At 43.3% G+C, this 20,065-nt stretch overlaps 1 protein-coding gene across 1 annotated transcript in view; it reads right to left on the bottom strand.

Moving 5' to 3' along the window:
- The window catches only part of MSH3 (homolog of DNA mismatch repair protein MSH3), a 44,102-nt gene that overhangs the window by 22,532 nt on the left and 1,505 nt on the right, over nucleotides 1-20,065 (bottom strand). The window contains exons 2-11 of the mRNA XM_086504762.1: nucleotides 14,040-14,216; nucleotides 13,780-13,944; nucleotides 13,590-13,688; nucleotides 13,226-13,510; nucleotides 12,871-13,140; nucleotides 12,658-12,789; nucleotides 12,322-12,582; nucleotides 12,166-12,234; nucleotides 11,915-12,064; nucleotides 11,297-11,842 (exon numbers count right to left, since the gene is read on the bottom strand). Of these exons, the coding sequence (XP_086360888.1) occupies nucleotides 11,297-11,842; nucleotides 11,915-12,064; nucleotides 12,166-12,234; nucleotides 12,322-12,582; nucleotides 12,658-12,789; nucleotides 12,871-13,140; nucleotides 13,226-13,510; nucleotides 13,590-13,688; nucleotides 13,780-13,944; nucleotides 14,040-14,216 (2,154 nt within the window). The remainder of the gene's footprint in view (nucleotides 1-11,296; nucleotides 11,843-11,914; nucleotides 12,065-12,165; nucleotides 12,235-12,321; nucleotides 12,583-12,657; nucleotides 12,790-12,870; nucleotides 13,141-13,225; nucleotides 13,511-13,589; nucleotides 13,689-13,779; nucleotides 13,945-14,039; nucleotides 14,217-20,065) is intronic.

Raw genomic sequence — 20,065 nt, 5'->3', positions numbered from 1 at the left:
GAGAGAGGTAAACAATTCACGATGTAAGGTAATGTGCTTTGTAGCACCACTGTCGAAATACCACACATGTGAATCTGCAGCAACTGACAAGCATGCATCATGGACATCAGGATTGTAAGTGCACTCTGCGCTAAAAGCCCATTCTGCATCAACATCAGCAACACAGTCTCCTTTCACAGAAGACTCAACAATGGCTGCATTTGTAGTGGAACCAGCATTTGCAATGGAACCACCCTCTTTCTTCTTAGCCTCTTTGGCCTTCAACTTAGGACACGAATTGATCAAGTGATCATTGGCTTTACAATAATGGCAACGCATCTTCTTTTTGCCCTTATCACCAGAATTGCCAGACGAAGTACTGCCAGCAGAAGCATTAGGAACAGAATTTTTGCCACTCACAGCAGAACCATAAGAAGTGGTTGCATTACTGTTACCACCCTTTCTTTGAGAAGCAATAAAAGCCTGTTCAACTGCACGCTGCCTAGTCCTGTTTTTTCTGGAAAGTGACTCTTGCAACAGCAATGTGCATAATGCATCAAACTTGACAACTTCAGGATTTCCTTGGGTCATAAGTCTCCAAGTACTAGCAAAATTCTGGTAGGAATCTGGTAAGGCATCAAGAACAGTATGAACAAGGGAACTGTCTGAAATGACTTCACCTGCAGAAATAAGCTGCTCATTGATATCCTTGACACTAGCAAGGCAAGTGTCCATATCATCTTCCTCATGCATAATCTTCGACTCCAGCTCTTTACGCAGCAAAGCAATTTTAGCCTCATTGCGGCTTGCATAAAGACCTGCTAAAATATCCCAAGCCTGTTTTGCAGATTTTGATGAACGGATGTGAGGAACAATGGTGCGCTTCACAGACAACGCAATCAATGCATGAGCCTACGCATCCTTAACATCCCAACGAGCTTGTTCTGCCGTAGGTAAAACAACTCTAACGGCTGCAATCCTTGCAGCAAGACCTGCAACATCCTCAACATCGCCTACATCCTCAGAACCAGGACGTACATCAATGCCGTGCACAATGTTCCAGACACCCTTTGACACAAGAACATGTTGCATCATATAAGCCCACATAGGGTACTTGTCTCCATCCAACCTGTCCTCAGCAGCAAACATCTTGAACACATCTGTGTTGTTGTTGTCAGCCATGGTAGATGTTGCACCTGATGTGAAAACTGCCCAAAAATAGGAGAAACGGAGCGGGAACAACCTGTGCTATATAGCACAAACCGTAGAAGACTATAAGACACCTGTTATGCAAAAAACTGCACTGACAGAAATTCTGCACAAAATGACGAAATAGCAAGTGCAGTACTGTCTGTAGTGGAAACGGAGGCCGAAATGAGCCCAAATCAAAATTCTAAGCAGACCTAGCTCTTCGAGCTTTACCAAAATTTTTGTCGACCTACGATCGCTCGCCAAAGCTCACTGAAATCGGAGAAAGTGAGCAGGCGTGTGTTGGAGCAGCTGGCGACTAAGCCCGGGAGGGCATGACCTGCTCTGATACCAATTGTTGGAATTAGGGTTGCAGAGAAACACACACAGCTTGGAGAAGATGAAGGAAGCTCAAGGCACACAATAGAGAGTGTTACTTAGTGTGCAAGGGAAAGATGGATAGCCCTAGAGTGATGGGCGTATATACAATGCACGGGGGAAAAAACCTCCTAAAGAGGGAAAAAATGCCCCGGCGGTCCTAGTGTGTTCACACACATCACTACCACATGTATATGGTAACAGCTATAATAGGCTTGGACACTCCCAAGTGATGAATCAATAGCAACACACGAACAAATACTTCAAAATCACTGAACTTTAAGAGAGAGAGAGTGTGTCAACACGGTCCGCCGGAGTTCCATTCCCAGAGGTATTGGCCCCAAAGTTTGGCACCTCTTTCCGTATTTCTTTATCGTTAATCATTGCAAAGTACAACTCCCAAGGGACCTCTGCTCTCAGACTCTGCGTCCAGATGCTCTGGAGAGTGAGGCCCCAAGGGCTCTTCTATTCTTACAAGGGATGCCCCAAAAGCAATCAGTTTAAAAGGAGTCAATCTCAAAAGCATCTCGTTCAAACACTGCCCCCAAAAGCAGCCACGGCAAATCGCGGAAAACCTGCCATGTCAACATGTCAACGCAAAACGCAAGGCCATCCGTACAGCTTTCCACGTCAGCGGCCTTCACGCGATCTTTTTTTATTATTCTTGTGTCCCCTATGGCCCCATCGGACAAGACCCTTCAAGTTGGAACAACTTATAATCTTTAAATCTTGTCAGTTTCCGGGCGGATCTGCCACGTCATCATTTTGCGACATACCCCCCTCTTGAAATAATTGTAATCACCCTCAATTACGCTTGTAGAAAGACAAGCCATAAACCAATTCAGTAGATATTGACTCTTAAGTACCGACGCACTAGACAACACAAATCCAGCACTTGCACAAAGACGACAGTCATTAAACATCAAATCACATAGAATCCATCGAGATCTAGGACCATGATTCCTAGCAATGTGTTTAGCAATAGCATCTAGATCCACACCGGACCTCACTGATATCGGATTAACTAATTCTTATTGCGATCGTGTCCATAAAATCTCAAGACCGAAATGCTGCAGTCACTTTGTGTCTCAATCCAACACTCAAACACAATCACATGAGTGAGCACACCAAAATCAGATTCATTTTCAAGAATTTCCATTTCGTAGTACTTCTTTCATAAAGTCATCCAGCACAATAATGTCAGCCCATCAGTATCCTGAAATCCAAAGAAAAATCAATGACTTTATTCCATCTGGGCAACCTATGACAAAGCAGTGAGTGACTCCCCTCTTGTGCAATCCCATCTGCACCAGATTCAACCTTGCTGATCTCCGGGATCTCTCGAAATAGTTAACGCTAGACCAAAAGCCTCAAGGTAAAGTTCTAGTTTCCGAGGAGTATCTGCTAGGTCCTCCTCCTCCATCCATTTCGCATCCAATTTTGGATAGTTCTTGACTAAGACCCGCCGACGCACCGTTCACTTTACCTTTCTCTTTCCTTTCCCTGGTGAGCCAGTATCTCTTCCAGAACGAGAATCTCCTCGCTCTCTTCCACTTCAAGTTGCTCCTTAGGCTCCCTGTCAATTGGCACCTCACCCTTGAAAGGTTTCAAGAGACTCACATGAAAAGCATTGTGAATCTTCCAAGTATTTGGCAATTTTAGTCAAAAGATACATCATTTATCTTCTCTTAAATCTGAAAAGGGCCATAAAATCGCATACTTAGCTTTGAAAAAAGCTGCTCCTTTCCCTTCCTTTTCCTCAAGCGTGCTTTCTCAAACCATAAGAGCACCCAATCATCCTCCTTTAACTGCAAGTCGCGTTGATGTCTATGAGCTGCCTTCTTATATCATGCTTGAGACTTCTCAAGAGCCTCGCGAACCTTGGCAACAGCATGCCAAATCTCTCGTACACTAATCCGCTTCAAAAATCTTATCTTGGGTCTGAGGAATTCTCTGATCTACCAGTCGATTCCCTTTTCCTTCCTTTCCTTGTGCCTTGGTACGTGTGAGTAGCTTCGCTACCTTTCCTTGTCCATTGGCAGTTAGTCTCAATCATCGGAACTCTGAGACACACTATCATCTGATTCCCTTTCTTCGAAATCCTCTGATGAACTTGCATCTGGTTCCCTTAGTTCGTCGGAATCCTTGGATGGGCTACCATGTGTTCTCCAGAATCCTGTGATGAGCTGTCATCCAGCTCCCCTGATTCATTCTCTTCACTGGCAGACTGTTGCCCTGTTGAGGTGGATACTTTCCTGTCCGTTGGATAAGTCAATGAGCCAGTATGCATTCCAAGTTGTTGCTTAGCATATTCCATAAGTCTCTAAATAGAGTCAGACTTTTGGTTTAGGCAATAGTCTCGAATCTCTTTTAGCAAACCACAGCAAACCGCTCAATCTAGTCTCTCAAAGTAATCTTCTGAAACGAAGACACTAGCAAATGGGTATCCCAAAACCTCTGGCAGTAATCATCCAATGTATCTTTCTTAGTCATTCTCAACTGATGCCAAGCCATGATGACATTTCTTTCCTATTCATCTAATATCCAAGTTGACGTGAAAATTTTCTTCAGTGCTTTTGTGCGTAAGAAGAGAGTAGACCCCCATGTCTGTGCAGTTCCTTTCAAGTAAGATGTCGCCCTTTGCACCTTGGAGTGTTCTGTGAACTGATCTCTAGAGAAGGTGACGTCAAGCTATTGTATAATTTCAAGGGCTCGATGGGTGTCCTGGTAGCCTGAAAACGTCTCGAACCTGACGGCTTGACCCCCTTCCTTGAACTCCTTAATCTTCTTGCGCATCTCGTCACTGTCAGAAAAGGACGAGCTCTCCTCCTCTGAACTGCTAAATGGCCTTTCATGCCTCCAAGACTTTCTCAAAAATTTGCTTTTCTTGCTTTTTCTCCACTGCAAAAATCTTATCTTTGGTGCTCATAAATGATGAGACCTTCTTAGCACCCTCGACTACTTCAAATCGTACCTTCCCCGTTGAAGAATGAACTGTGTTGTTGTAGGCAAACTCCACCAAGGGCAAATACTTTTCCCATTGAGTCTTCTGATTCGAAATATAAGGCTTCAACAAATCCAAAACCATTGAATTGGCTATCTCAAATTGCCCGTCTGTCTGTCTGTCGGGGGAACGAGGACAAGAACTGCAACCACATGGCAATGTTCTCCTAGATTGTCCTCCTAAACTAACTAGGAATTGGGGAATCTCTGTCCGAAAGAATGGACTTAGGCATGGCATGTAATCGGAAAATCTGTAAGACAAACAGTTTCGCCAAATGATCGGGCTTAACTGTCTTCTTTACCGGAATAAAGTGGGCCTTAAAGGTTGTGTAACACACAACATCGTTTTCCATATCAAATAGCCGTCCCATATGGAATAGCCTGCAACTATCTCTCCACTTTGTATTAGGTGAAAGCTATCTACAAAATCTGGATCTGTGGCGTACTGATCTACCATATCCTCGAAGCTTCGATGATGTATCGTGGACAAAGCCAAAACCAAGGGCTTTCTAGGCAACGCATCTGCCAGTAAATTCTTATGTCCCTGAACATGGACTATCTGGAAATGAAACTGTGACAGAATGTTAGCCCACCTCATCTGCTTTTCTGAAGGCTGCTTCTGCTACAAGTAGCATAAACTCTGATGGTTTGTGAAGACAATAAAGTGAACTCCGAGTAGATAGTGTCGCCAGGCATGGAGAACTGCCAAAAGCTCTCTCATAAATTTATGTGTCCCGTTCAAGACGTGAAAACATCTTGCTCTCGTAAGCTATGACATGGCCTTCTTGCATCAAGACTGCAACCATAAGCATCACAGTAAACCTAAGTGAAAGGAACTCCTTTCTGAGTGAGTAAATGCAAAGGAGAAGCTATCTCTACAATTTTTGAATGAACCGCCAAGAATAAGAGCACAAGCCCACAAAGCTCAAAACCTCATGGACATTCTTCAAATCAGGCCAATCACGAATAGTATCAATTTTGGCCGGGTCCATCTTTACCCCTTTTGGAGAGATGATATCTCTCGCAAGAAAAACTAGCTCTTTTTCGCATTTACAACCAGTTTATGTTGCGCCAGTGTCTGGAAAACCTGCAACAGGTGGTGTCTGTGTTCTGATTCATTCTTGGAGAAGACGATGATGTCGTCGAAGAAAGTGCCCACAAACGATCAATCTCTGAAAATCCTCAAAAGTTGTCTTGAAAGCCGTCTTGTACACGTCTCTAGGAGCAATTCGGATCTAATCATAACAACTCTTCGTATCAATTCGGCTAAAGCAAGTAGAACCCTTAAGTCTGTCAAGTTTATCATCGATCCTTGGGATAGGGAATTTGTTCTTGATGGTGATTTTATTGAGAGCTCTATAATCAATGCACATTCTCCATGTCACAAACTGGTGACGTGGCAGGCCCCCGGATACACACACAGAGCCCTTGTTGATGTGGCAATAGCCCGTAAAACACGCTGAGCTAATGACGTGGTAGATCTCCGAAAATTGCGCCGATAGGCTGACGTGGCAGGCCATACGGATCTCCTGCTTTTCCGCTGACATGCTGTCTATGCTGAAAACTGAAGACGCTGGTCTTCTTGTTGGTTCTGTCGCGAAGATCTGCAAAAACACTGAGGTCCAGGCTGATGCAAAAATGCTAGGGCTGAAAATGAGTCTTGATGTGGAATCTGCTAACGCTAGGGCTGATCTGCTGGTGCAAACTGCTAACGCTAGGGCTGATTTGTCTTCTACTGTCGCCAGGTACTGCAGTGTAAAAATGCTGGTTTCTGCTGTGGATGAAAACGCTAGGTCTCTGCTTGGCAAAAACGCTAGGTTTGTCCTGGGGGTTCTGTTGAGAAGGTGTGTTGAATGCGAGGTTCCTGCTGCCTCTTCTGCCAGAAAGTGCTAGCGCTAGGGTTTCTTATATACTTCCTTGCAAAATTGCCCTACCTAGTTCCCAACAAAAGTCACTTAAAAATAATAAGTGAAAAATGTCAAAAATAGGGAAAATAGGTCTATGCACTGTGAAAATGCTCCTGATGGAATCTGATGGGAATCTGATGATCATGTTGTGTGCAACCAGAGGATATGCATCTACTCTAAGTGTCTGGACATGCATGGTCTGCGAACAGACTCACATAAGTGCCAGAACACTTCCTAATCTAACTGAACTGAACCCATGTCATGAGGTAGCTTTTCCACGTACACATAGGGTTAGATGTGCACGTGACACTGCGTCCAGATGCTTTGCAAAGTGAGAACCCAAGGGCTCTTTAATTCTTACAAGGGATGCCCCAAAAGTAGAGTCCCAAAAGCAAAGCCCCAAAAGCAATCAGTTCAAAAGCAGTCGATCCCAAAAGAAACTGGTGCAAAAACTGCCCCCATAAGCAACTAGCGCAAATCGTGGAAATCCGTATAGCCTGCCAGGTCAATATGTCAATGCAAAACGCGAGCTTGTTCGTACGGCCTGCCACTTCAACAGCCTTCGCGCGATCTTTTTTTAAATTATTCTTGTGTCCCCTAAGGCCTTATCACACGGGACCCTATAAGTTGAAACAACTTATAATCTTTAAATCTTGTCAATTTCCAGGCAAATCTGCCACGTCATCATTTTGTGACACCGGCCACATGTGTGGTTGTTTCCTCCTCCCATATCTGGATTTAGCCGTCATTGTACATATCTCATTTTTTCCTTGCGAGAGTCTCCCCTCATGCTGATGTATCCCCCTCTCTTGTTGGGCAGTCTGTTGTAGCCCAATGGACAATTTTATTAACTAATAGAAGGATCTTTTTCTTGGAAAAAAAAAACCCTCCAACTGGGAGACGAGAGCTTGAAACTTCCTTACTTCAATGGAAAGGGAGTGGACATTGCAAAGGCGCTTGCCTTCATCAGAGAATTTGATTTAGCCTTCAAGAATCATAAGTCCTCTGAAGAGTCTATGCTTCATCAAGTAGCCGTGCATCTTAAAGGAGTTGCTTGTAGATGGTATCTAACGCATGTAACCAGGAACACAGACCCTAAAAGTTGGGAGGAATTTAAGGAGATCTTTAAATTTCAATTTTTTGCGAAACGGATTTCAAGAAAGACGCGTGCACAGACTGGGATGAGTTGGATCAAAAAGAGGATAATGTGCAAGGATATATTGACCGCTTTTCGGATACATATCTCAAGGCTGCCCAATATACCAGTGTAAGCGAGATGATGAAGTTATCCGTTATCCGCAAGTTCTACATCCACTTTTGAAGCCTCTTATATACCAAGCTTGGACACTCCAAGCGAGAAATCTATAGCAACACATGTGAGAAAATTGCAACAGAACTTGAAAGAGAGAGAGAGAGAGAGAGAGAGAGAGAGAGAGAGAGAGAGAGAGAGAGTCGACACGAAGCAGCAGAGTTCCGCTTCCAGATGCACTGGCCCCAAAGTCTGTCGCCCCTTTCAATACTTCTTTCTTTATTACTTTGCAAAGGTACAATAGCCAAGCCTCTTCTCTGCTTCCACAGCAATTAGAATTTTGAAAAGCATCCTGCTCCAAAATCTCTAATCCCAAAAGCTAGCGCTCAACCCAGATTTTCACAAAATGTGTTTGCCACATCAGCATTCAGCTCCTCAATTCGCACTGACAATCATATAGGTGCCACATCAACATATCTTACGTCTTCTTTTTTATTGGGTTTTAAGCCCCTTGGCCAGGAAGTTCAAGTTGGCCGGGGTTAGGGTTATTTAAAAACCTGACCCCCCTTTAAATGTTCGACCGTGTCACCGAATTGTGACATACACCCTCTTGAAAGAAAGTAATCGGCCTCGCTTATGCCTACAAAACAAAGGACAAAAACTAGCTCAGTAGACTTTATGTACCCATGCACTAGATAGCACAAATCGAGCACTTTGCCTAAAGAATACAGTCAGTGAACATTCACATCATTATTCCTGTCGAGATCTCACAAGAATCATGATCATTGCAACTTATTCAACAATCACATCAAGACCATGCTGATCTTTTTACGGATGTCTTGACCTACTAGATCGCCGTACTATCACATTCACATCACCCGTCAGGGGGAAGAGATAAAATACTATTGCATGAAAAGTCAATATGCATTTTTCGAGTCTCTCATTTGTGACGATCTCTTGTATTTTCGTCACCGTCTTTGTGTGTTACCTTCTCATAGGAAAGTCATATTGCACGAGGCACATGATTCACTCATGGATGAGCACAAAAGCATGAAGATCACTTTAGAAACGATAAAAAGTTTATATTCAAGGAATACACAATGTTTCACCATTGTAAGTCATGTCAATAAATTTTGCATACTCATTCCTTGGCAAGACAAAGCCACAGTAAAAGCACTAGCACGATTGTGCATCAAGCATTGGTATTCCCTTTATGGGTTGCCACAGTCCATAGTTTTAGGTAGAAAAGTCAAGTTTAAATCACTTTTTTGACATGTACTCGAAGAAAGGTTTGGCACGTCCTCACATTTTTCATCTGCAATTCACCCACAGTCACAAACTTGAAGACGTGCAGCCAAAGCATATTATTCTCCATCGTTTTTGGTGCGGTCCGATGCAGCAAGCACTGCAGACCTTTTTGAAGTTCACGTATCGCCGCACCCACACAGCAAAGTGAGCCGGTGAAGATTTCTTCAGAGATTCCCCAGAGTTGTTGGCGGACTACACGAAAGCCAAGCAGCTCGATACCAGTGCCTCACCTTGAAAAAGGGGAGGGGGGGGATGTCACGTGCACATCTAACCCTATGTGCATGTGGACGAGCTATAACTCCTATTTCTAGAGTTTATGAGCCTGTACGCAGGACATACATGTCCATGCACTTTAGATTAGTTGCATACCCTTTGATTGCACATGAGCATAGCCAATGTCTGCTACGTGTAGGCATTGAAGAGTGTCCCCATACAGTTGCATCAGTACTCAGCCTTGGTATTCATCTGCATGTGAATCACCTCTTATTAGTAGTTCCCCAACTTATTAATAAGTGACAATTTAGCATCATTTTTTAGGATCATGGGGGGTCAAAAATGGCACTGCTCGACCAGCTTGTAATTCCTATATAAGTGACCCTAGGGGTCACTTCTAAAGGCAAGTAAGTATCCTCAATACCCGCAAGACCTGCAGCCAGGACCGCAGCACAAGGGCAAGTCCAGCGTTTTTCACACTCAGCGTTTTCAGCCCTCAATGTCAGCCTTGCAATCCTCAGCACCATTAAAACTTGAGTCGACATTAAAACTTGAGTCGACACGGCCTGGCGTAGTTCCGTGCCCAGAGGTATTGGCCCCAAAGACTGGCACCCCTTTCGGTATTTCTTTTTGTGTTAAAGCTTGAGCAAAGTACAACACTTGAAGGGGTCCTCCGCTCTCGGACTCTGCGTCCAGATGCTCTAAAGAGTGAGGCCCCTTGGGTCTTTTTATTATTACAAGGGATGCCCAAAAAGCACTGAACTCAAAAGCAAGGAGTCCCAAAAGCAACTGTCAGCAAAAGCAACCAATGCAATATGCGGAAAATCCGCCACATCATCATGCTGTCAACACTTTTTGAGGAAGGCCGTACAAGCTGCCACATCATCAGCCGTACTATCCTGCTGCCACGTCAGCGTCCATACTGCCACATCAGCACCCCAACCCGCGGGTGGTCATGCCACGTCATCATTTTGTGACAAAAGCTGCTCCAAGAAGTAATGTATCCACTGAGTTAGAGCATGTATCACTATTAACAACCCTTTCTCAAAGATCTGTGCAACCCTCTCAGGTCTAGAGAACATTCTACTCTCATAAGCTATGACATGGCCCTCTTGCATCAAGACCGCTCCCAAACTTCTACCACAAGCATCACAGTAAACCTCAAAATACTTCTACAAATCTGGTAATATCAAAATAGGACCAGTCGTCAACTTCTCTTTTAGAGTATTGAACTTTGCAATTTCTAAAGTGAACGGAACACCTTTCTAAGTCAGGGTATGCAAAGGCAAAGCAATCTCCGCAAACTTTCTAATGAACCACCTGTAATACGAGCACAAACCCAAAAGGCTTCATACTTCATACACATTCTTTAGTTATGGCCAATTTCGAATGGTCTCTATATTAGCCCAGTCCCTTCTGCTGAGACGATGTCCCTAAAAAGTGTCTGTCTGGCAAGAAAAACTCACTCTTTTTCTCGTTGATCACTTGTGTTTGTAAGTTTACCCAATCCTAGTTGCCCCCTTTAAGTAGAAGCAGTAGACAAAATAGCTTGATGCTATTTTGTACCGACTATCATATGAGAAAGAAAAGCATTTCACTGAACTATGGTAGTGCGTGAAAACTCAACAAGCCCAAGGCCCTCTTGCAAAGATACAGGAACTAATTGGAAAGCTGAAAATCCGACAATACTCTTCGGTCAAAAGCGTGATGGTTGTGACGTTGAAACTATATGGAGGTCAGATTGCTCTGAAAAGAGCAGCACATATGCCATTTTCTGCTGAGCATGGGCATTGCCACAAAATGCATCCTCCTGCTTGCTCGCAAGAGGAATGCACACTTGAAGAAGAATGAAGTATGCCAAGTGTCACCTAGTGTGCCTCTTCAAATGTTAACAAAGAGCCCCGAACCTCTTAGATTTTACAGTAAGGTTCGCAAAAGGCCATAATTAATGAAAGTCTGACCCTCGTATGAATATTTTCACTCACCCATAGCTTTTACAAATCAGGGATAATAAAACAGTAAAGATCGGTATGTGCAAACAGAAAGAAGGCATAAAAGATAAGATTCCTACTTGTGCAAGACGCGCTACATGCAAACCAAAACTTCTGCTTGCCACTCCTCGAACAAGCTTGTACAGAAAGGTAATCTTTTGTGCAGCCTCAGATCCCACACTCTGTTCTTTGCAATCATTTGAAAGTGCCGCAGTCGAATTGACACAGTCTTGTACTTGCTTGCAGGCCCCTGGCAATAAATCAGGTGATGCTTCCGCCAGATATGAAACATGATACGCTCCAACTTCCCCTGGAAATCGGTGGGTCAGTTCTGCAATCTTGGGATAATGGGTTACAAACAAGGTGAGACACCTAGCATTTTTCAGCAAATAGTGCAGCGTCGCATATGCAATCGCTACCCCATCATGTGTGCTGGTGCCTCTACCCAGCTCATCCATTATCACTAAAGACTGCGGAGTTGCTCTCCTAAGAACAATAGATGCTTCACTTAGTTCCTCTAAAAAAGTGCTAGAACCACGTTGAATGCTGTCTGATGCACCCATTCTTGTGAAAATTGCATCAAATGCATGGAGCTTCACAGACACAGCTGGAACATATGATCCAACCTACAAGAACATAGGTCTCAGTACTTCAAATTTATAAAGAGGCTCTGACTTCCCTCAAACTAGACTTCCTACCTGTGCCATGATGGCAATCAAAGCCACTTGTCGTATGTAGCAACTCTTTCCACCCATATTTGGACCAGTAATTATTTGACAGTGCTCAAGGTCACCGTGCAAACAAGTATCGTTCGGTACAAAACCCTCCTGCAGAGTTGCTTCTAATACCTGGCCAAGGCAACCGATTGGGAGTTAGTTTTTGCATGGCCTCAAAAGATTATTGGACAAGATTGTTTCTCTATGGGCGTTAGAAATGGCTGGAATCATACAGGGTGGCGACCACCTTCAATCATCAGCATTGCAGATGACTTCCGAACAAACTCTGGTCGAGTATAACCCTACAACCATGAAAGAGACCTAGAAGCTTGTCCTTTGTTTCTCAACATGTAAAAAGCACAACCTAATCACTAGATTTCCACAGGTACCTGATTCCGTGAGACAATAGCAAGAGAGTACAGGCAATCAAGAGCAGCAAGGGCATGGACTGTCGCTCGAAAATCCACATAATAGGAAGCAAAGTCTGCAAGAAAGGACTGCCATGCTTTGTTGCACTCCACTGTAAGCTCCTCCTTTGCAAGTGCAAGAACATCTAGTGCTCGTAACACCTCTGGAGGATGGTAGCGATTGGTTTTCTTTGTGCTGCTGATCTTGACCCACTCTTCTGGGACCTTCTGCATTGCTGGCACCTAAAAAATACAAAAACTAGGCTTTTGTAAACTGCAAAAGAATGCAGCACATTGAGTAGCAGTTTTGAAAATTACCTCAATTAGATGGGTACTACCAGAAACACTCAAGTACTGAAGGTTGTGTACTCTCAAAAGCTTCCTATATGGAGGAAGCAACGAATCAAGATGTCGTTCAGCCACCTGGACTGCAGTTTTGCATTTCTCCACCTGTGAAAACCCTGAATGAGTGATATAATGACGACTTTGAACGAAAAGGCAACTTCCAGATATATCTCAAGCAAACATTACCATTGGAAATTTTCCAGTCCCACAAATAAAAAGATTTTGTTTGTCTCCTGAGGAAGCAGCCTCTTTATTAATGAATGATAGCAATCTGGAAGCGTGTTCACTGACAACTGAAGATGACGCTGCAGCAAACAGACGCTTTAAAAGCGCAGAGCGAAATACACCAGACTTTTCTGCATCAGGCTCCAATGTCACATTTTCCTCATCCTCAGCTGGACAAATCTGCTGAAGCTGCCTGACTGTGGTAAGAAGCGCTTGAATCACGGCAACAAACTACAAGATTCCAGCATAAGGCAGTATTTAGCCATTACACTCCCAAATCAAGCAAAACAAAAGGCCTCCAAAAACTTAATTTTACCTCAGATGCGGTTGCAGTGCCGTGGAAAATTCTTGTTATTCCTCGTTCAACATCAGGAATCTTTTTCAATGCCATCAAGACAGCTCCTAGTAGCCCGTGAGACCCTCTAGTAATCCCCTCTACACGACCCCTACTCAAAGCGCCCACCATGCCACCACCTCTACCACTTGCCGGAAAAGAACCTTCATGCTGTGGACCTCCCACACTCCCCATTGTGTCCGCAATCTCAGAAACAGCATCAAGTCGAGCTGATATGAGCAACTCGTCCCGCAAAGGATGAGTTATCTGCCATTTTTAAACAGAGTAAATTTCCTGTTTTCAGCTCAATCACTAACTACTCATAGATGTCATTAACCAGGAGTACCCAGTGTTGAAACAATCTGGCACCAAAGGCTGTATGGGTGTGGTCCATTAACCATAGAAGAGATCCTTTTACAGTTGCATCAGTGCTATTTTGCAATATCTGTAACCAACAAATATTTAAGCTGCAATAAAGTTAGTACAAAACTCTGAAGGACCACACATTGAGTTCAAAGACTTCAGAAACAGATCACCTCAAGTTGTTGCAAAGTATTGGAGGATAGACTCATCTCACAGACTCTAGCAAATGGTCGAAACGTGGCACCAAGAAGTAAGACTCTCTCCAAACCAAACTGCTTCAAGTGCCTCAAAGTTAAAACAAGAGCCTGTACAACTAACTGTGGCATAGTCATGATGGCCTGTCCCCAATTTAAAAGTTTCCTTCATAAGAAGTTACGAAAAATCCCTAACTCTTTTGATAACATATAATAGATGCATGAATCATGTGTGTTACCTCCAAACCTTCATCAATCTTTTCTTCTGAACCAGATGCTTCTTTATCTGAATCCCTATCTTTAGTACTTTCATAAAAACCAAGAACCTCTGACAATGCAGCACCATCTCCCAAGGAATTGCGAGAAAATCGCTCTATGCGTACATTTGAGTTGGGCCCAGCATAGTCCACAAGAAGCTACAGATAAGACATGAGGAATGCAACATCTCAAAATACGATTGCATAGTTCGACTGAATAAAAAACCTGGTCAGACATCTTGAAATTATTCTCTATTACTTTCAATAAGGGTCTAGAATTGATTAACAACAAGGAAAAACCAAGAAAGAGGACAATATGCTACCATATGTAAAATCCTCACAGGAAGAATCTTTAGTGAGAGAAAATCCCAAACTCCCTCTGTCTGTGTCTCAGGACTTTAAATGACACCTAGAAAAAACTTTCTTCCACTAAAACACCGATGTAAGTAATCCTCTACAGTTGAAAGTTCACCAAGGGAGAGTGGTCGGCACCTAGTAGAAGGATCCTTGTGTCATGTCACGTGCACAGGATGGATCCTAGGGGATCATTACCATTCCTATCTGAGCATTTTCTTACTCTCTTACATGTGGCATGATTACGAGCGGAGAACCACTGGTGTTTATGGGACCGTCATGAAACCGTGATTGTCCAACCTGATAGGTCCACTTCAGTCCCGACAGGTGTTATGGGAAGCTACTAGCAAGACAAGTGGACATAACACATGCAAATTGGTAGTGGGAATTTATAATGTGTTTTTTCTTCTTTTTCTTTGTTTGCATGCATTATTGCGTGCTTTCATAGAAGTTGCATGGCCCATTGAGACAGGCTATAGGCAGCTATGAGGGAGCTCTTTGGCATGTTAGCATCCCTCACAACATAACCGGTATTTGGTTCGGGTGTTTCCCACATATTCTCACCTCTATAAGGTAGAGAGGAGAGATTAATGGTCAAGGCACATAATAACAAGGGAAGCAGTAATTTTTATATAGATGTTTGTGCTTTTGAGGGGGTTTAAGTAAGCTTTCACCTTGGAACAAGAAGTTTGTTACTCAAGTTACCAGGTTCTTCCCTGTTCATTCCACGCCAAAGAGGTCATTGTTGAATACCCACGCTGCTCTGAAAGCCACATTAACGAAAAGATACATCTATAATAATCTGGCTGAGATCTTAAATCCAGAAGGAAATGCTGTTTTTAATATGGATAATTTGAAGACTCTCATGGAGACAATGCAGAGTGACTTGCAAGACAAACTCTCTGAATATAACAATGCTCTGGCAAATCAAGCTATCGTTGATTATATTGAACAGCAGAACAACCTTGAGGAAGATGATGATAAGGCAGAAGCTCAAGAAGAAGGAGGAATCACAAGAAGGGCATGTTGATGATGACTCTCCTCCATCTCCACCTTCAGGATCTGGTACTAGTGGAGCGGGGGCTACCGGAGGGAATCAGTCCAAGGCAGACCAATCAGACCAGCATGAAGGTCAGTAGTCGGGTGACCAGCAAGTGGAAGATCAACAACCCAACAATGCTGAAAATTCACCAATACACCAGTCATAGCACAGTATCGATGATAAAGGGAAAGGCAAAGCTGCGACTGACATTCTAACAGGTGATGAGCAACATTCATTACAGCTCATCACGCTAAACAAGAGATTTCGACATCAGCAGGCTCCCATAACCAGGAGGTATCTGGAGAATGATGATCTTATCACTGATCTGGAGCGATTTCAGCGACTATATGTCGGAGCTAGGGAAATGGTTCAACATTGGAAATCAGCTGCTTTCCATAATCAGGAGGTGTGGCAATTGCTTGAGCATCCTAGTACAATACTACTGCTAGAGAGAGTGCCTGAATGGATACTAACTGCTGCGGAGAAAGTAGTTAATCCACATTGGCAACGGCATTCTACTACAGATTGTCATTCCCTAGCCATGGAATTAGAGCTCCTGCTGGAGAATAAGCCGACATATAAATGTATGAAAGATGTCAGAAGTCACTTAAAAGAGGTCTTAATGCAAATGCATATTGCTAGGGGAGTTCTGGATCAGAGGGTGCGAGCTATTCTTGAAGACCAGACAACCACCAGCAAGGGACCTCAAACTCAAATGACAGCAGCAGAACAGGCAACTGCTCTCCGAAGATTATTTCAACTGGTTAAAATTACCAGAAAAATGATGCAACAGAAGAACCAGGCTGTCCTTAATTTTCTAGAGTTTGTACCTGATTCCCGAGTTCTCCTGTATGCTTTACCAGCAACAAAAGCGGAGCTGCTGAGGTTTTTTCCAGCACTATATCCTCCATATACAGAACCAGTGGATCGGCTCACATACTTTAAGATTACTAATGATCTTCAGGATTGGTATGAGCGATCAATTGTGGAATGGAAAACCTGGCAAACGCTATTCAATGATGCTCTTCAATTAAATGATTTCCAGGAATTAAGAGATGAGGTGCAGAGGATCAAGCTATGTTTGGGACAACAGACAATTCAGATTAGAGATCTCACTAAGATCACAAACCAGCTGCTACAACTTACTGTTGAGTCATCTTAAGTTCCTGAAAAGGACATTATGGCTAAACCAGGCCTAGGACCACAGTACAGAGAATTGGCTAAGATTCTCTTTGAAGCTAAGATCAAAACAAATCAACCTCTTCCAGAAGGATGGATCCATACAGCTTCGCATTGTCACAAATTGGCCAAGACTCGTCTAACAAAAGGCAGACGCACGCTCTATGATCCTGACACCAAAACTTATCATCCCCTCACGCCTTATGAAGTCGAAATGACCACAGAGAGGCGTGATCAGCTTGAGCAAGTGAGCTCCTATGTAGTGTGATCGAGAAAGTATATGGCAGGTACGATCGTGCACGAGCACCGACGGTGTGGAGAGCCTATGTCTAAAAGCTCCCTTGGCTATAAATGCAAAAGAAAAAGGTTGGCCCTTAACTTAACTTTGGTGGAAGAATCTCCAAAAGCAAAAAGAGGAGAAGCGAGAAAAAAACAAAAGAAGCCTCAAAGAGCCAGTGGCGTCGGGGCTATGGCTTAAAAAAGAAAGCTTTTTTTTTTCCTTGTTGAGGCTAGGAGGCAAGGTGGAAAAAAAAGAGGGGCAGGGTTTTGAAAAAGGAAAGAAGGTTTTCTTTTTGCTGGGAAGAGGGAATTGAGAATTTACAGACTCATTCAAAAGGACAATGCTGGCACTAGGACTTCTGAGACACCATCAAGACCTAAGGGTAAAAGAAAGCGGGTTCAATGGAAGGATGCTGGGCAGTTCCATCTCAGAATTCGATGGAGGAATTTTCCAACCGTTCTCAGATTCAGACGGTGGATTTTTCCAAGAATTTTCAGAATCAGACGATGGATTTTCTCAGTCAGGTGTTGGTATCTCTTTAGCTGGACACCCTTGGAATTACAATTATAGGGGGTGTCAAGCACTCAACAAGCATGAAATATGGCATAAAGCTATATTTCCAGAAGGATCAAACGGTGGATTTTTTTTCAGAAATTTTGGAGTCTTACCAAAATTCAAGAAAGGAGGGAAGGATGTAGATGGCGGAGGTAGTCTCACTAAGTGGGAACCCGCTCCTAAAAGCCGAACAGCAGACCAATCAGTAATTACCATGGCAATTACCACAGTAACTTCAAGGGGCTATAAATAGAACCCATTACATTGTAATCGGGTTGGCTGTACTTTTGGGTTGTTTTATCTTTTGACTTCTTACTCTTAGTTGTGTGGTTGTAGTCCTGCCGAGCTACATTATCCTCATTTGTACTCTTACTCTGTAATCCCTAATACAGTAGTCAAGTGTACTTCAGCCAGATATACTTTGTATTGATTCCTCCTGAACTCTAACTCTGAATCTGAATCTCAATCTGAACACTAATTCCAGTCATTCAGTTTGTCTCTCTCTCATCGCGGAGGACAGCGAACTGTCGGTGAATTTGGGTAAAACCAAAGTTATGGTGTTTAACACCACACCGCAGTGGGTTAGGAGATCGGCACCTACATTTGCATATGGCCAGGATACAGTAGAGTACACAGATGCATACACATACCTTGGTGTGGTATCTGCAGGACCGAAGTTTACTCTTAAGAAAGCAACGGAGGCCAGATTGTCCAGAGCCTCTGCGGCCTTGGGAGGGTTGGAGAGGATGTGTTCACAAGATCAATTTCAGGAACCACAAACAAAACTTTGGCTCTTTGATACTGTGGTGGCTTCGGCTATGCTTTATGGGGTCCAGATTTGGGGACCATCTGTGGATCAGGATAATTGGAAGCCAATGGAGAGACCTTCGGTATCTATGATTTCCCGAATGATTAGAGCCAAGGCCTCCGTACCACACGCGATTATCCGAGCGGAACTAGCTGCCCCTCCAATAGAAATTGAAGCTCTTACGAGATCAGTGTCCTTTATACATGGTTTGTGGGATACAAGTAATTGCCGATATACTAGATTGGCCCTCGAATCCTCTCGACAGTTAGCAATGAAAGGGGATACATCATGCTGGTATGCGCAACTGTCTTCGTGGTTTCAGAGACACGGGTTCAGTATGGAAAGATTACCCCCCTACCAATACTCTCTTGAGGCTCCATCACTGGCAATTACACGAACGGAGATTAATAAAATCATCCGTCAGGATCTTATACAGTTGGATACTACGAGGACATGGGTAGACCCTACACAAGAATTGGGCACGAAGATGGCCGACTACAAAGAAAACTTCCTACGACTATCTGAAGATGGATTTGTGATTCGCACGAGCTACATGGATACCCACCTGTCTCATGGTTTGAGATGTGCTATTGGTCAGATTCGTACATCCTCACACCAGCTGGAAATTGAATTTGGCAGATTTAGGGGAATCCCACCTGAGAGCAGAATTTGCAAGTTATGCGGAATGGAGCCGGAGACAGAATTACACTACATATGCCATTGCACCGTATACTATGAGATACGTGGGCGTTTCCATTGCCTATTTATAGAAGGCTTTGGACCTCTAGATAGAGTCATGCAATACCAAGATCAAAGATGCTTAGGCTTGTACCTACTGGAAATACATCGGCACAGGGATAATCTAATGAGAAGACAAAGAGCACTACAGCCTCAGAGGCAGATCACAGATTTCTTCGGATCGAGAGAAGCAGGAGTGGAAGGAGAAGCAAGAGACCAGCAGCCAGCACAGAGTACCCACATCCATACCAAAGGCACCCTCATTGACAAGGCGACTGAGCTTAGGAAATCGAGACGACCACGATCGAGATGCAGAAGCACACTTCATCGGAGGAGACTACAACAAAGAATTAGAAGCATTCTAGCCAGACACCCAGAATGCTCCTAAGAAGTTTATTTAACACTTTTTATTTATTTTTTCACATTTATTTTCACACTTTCACACTTTTCACACTTAGTACTTTAGTACTAAGGTACCCAGACTTTGTAACAGATTTACCACTTTTGTATCAGTTTGGTCTCATAGGTCATTCTGGCCTTTTTGAAGACGTTAATATAACATTTCATTTTCTCAGCAAATGTATTTCAGTTCATGTAACTGTTCCAGTTCAGTTTCTATTTTTTCCTCCAGTTCTACTGATTGAACTAATGAATCACCAGTAGCTCTAAATTCTAACACTGGAATCAGCTATCTAAAGAGATCAGCTCCAATTCCAAAGATGTAATGCAAAATAGACTTGTGTTTATTCATTCATGAAATGAGCTTTAAGTAGCTCTACAACCTTGCACCACAGCATGTGGAATAATTCCACTCTTCTGTCCTTGACTCACACTTTAGGACAAAGCTCACACTTTACAAACGAAAGGACTAGAAAACATAACATTTCTATTGTCTTCTATGAAAAAAAGCTCCAAGCATCAGTTAAACAGAATTAGCACTAATCAAACCAATCAATGTGCTTGTACAAGCCTTTAAGCGTCAAATCAATGGGCTTGCATACAGGCTTTCCCTTAAGCATAATAAGCATTAGTTACACCAATCAGGGTATGCT

This window comes from Adiantum capillus-veneris, chromosome 28 (assembly GCF_014529385.1).
Source record: "Adiantum capillus-veneris isolate H3 chromosome 28, ASM1452938v2, whole genome shotgun sequence".
Classification (NCBI taxonomy): domain Eukaryota; kingdom Viridiplantae; phylum Streptophyta; class Polypodiopsida; order Polypodiales; family Pteridaceae; genus Adiantum; species Adiantum capillus-veneris.
The sequence above is the reverse complement of the archived record's forward strand: the minus strand, read 5'-3'. Positions and strand labels throughout refer to the sequence as shown.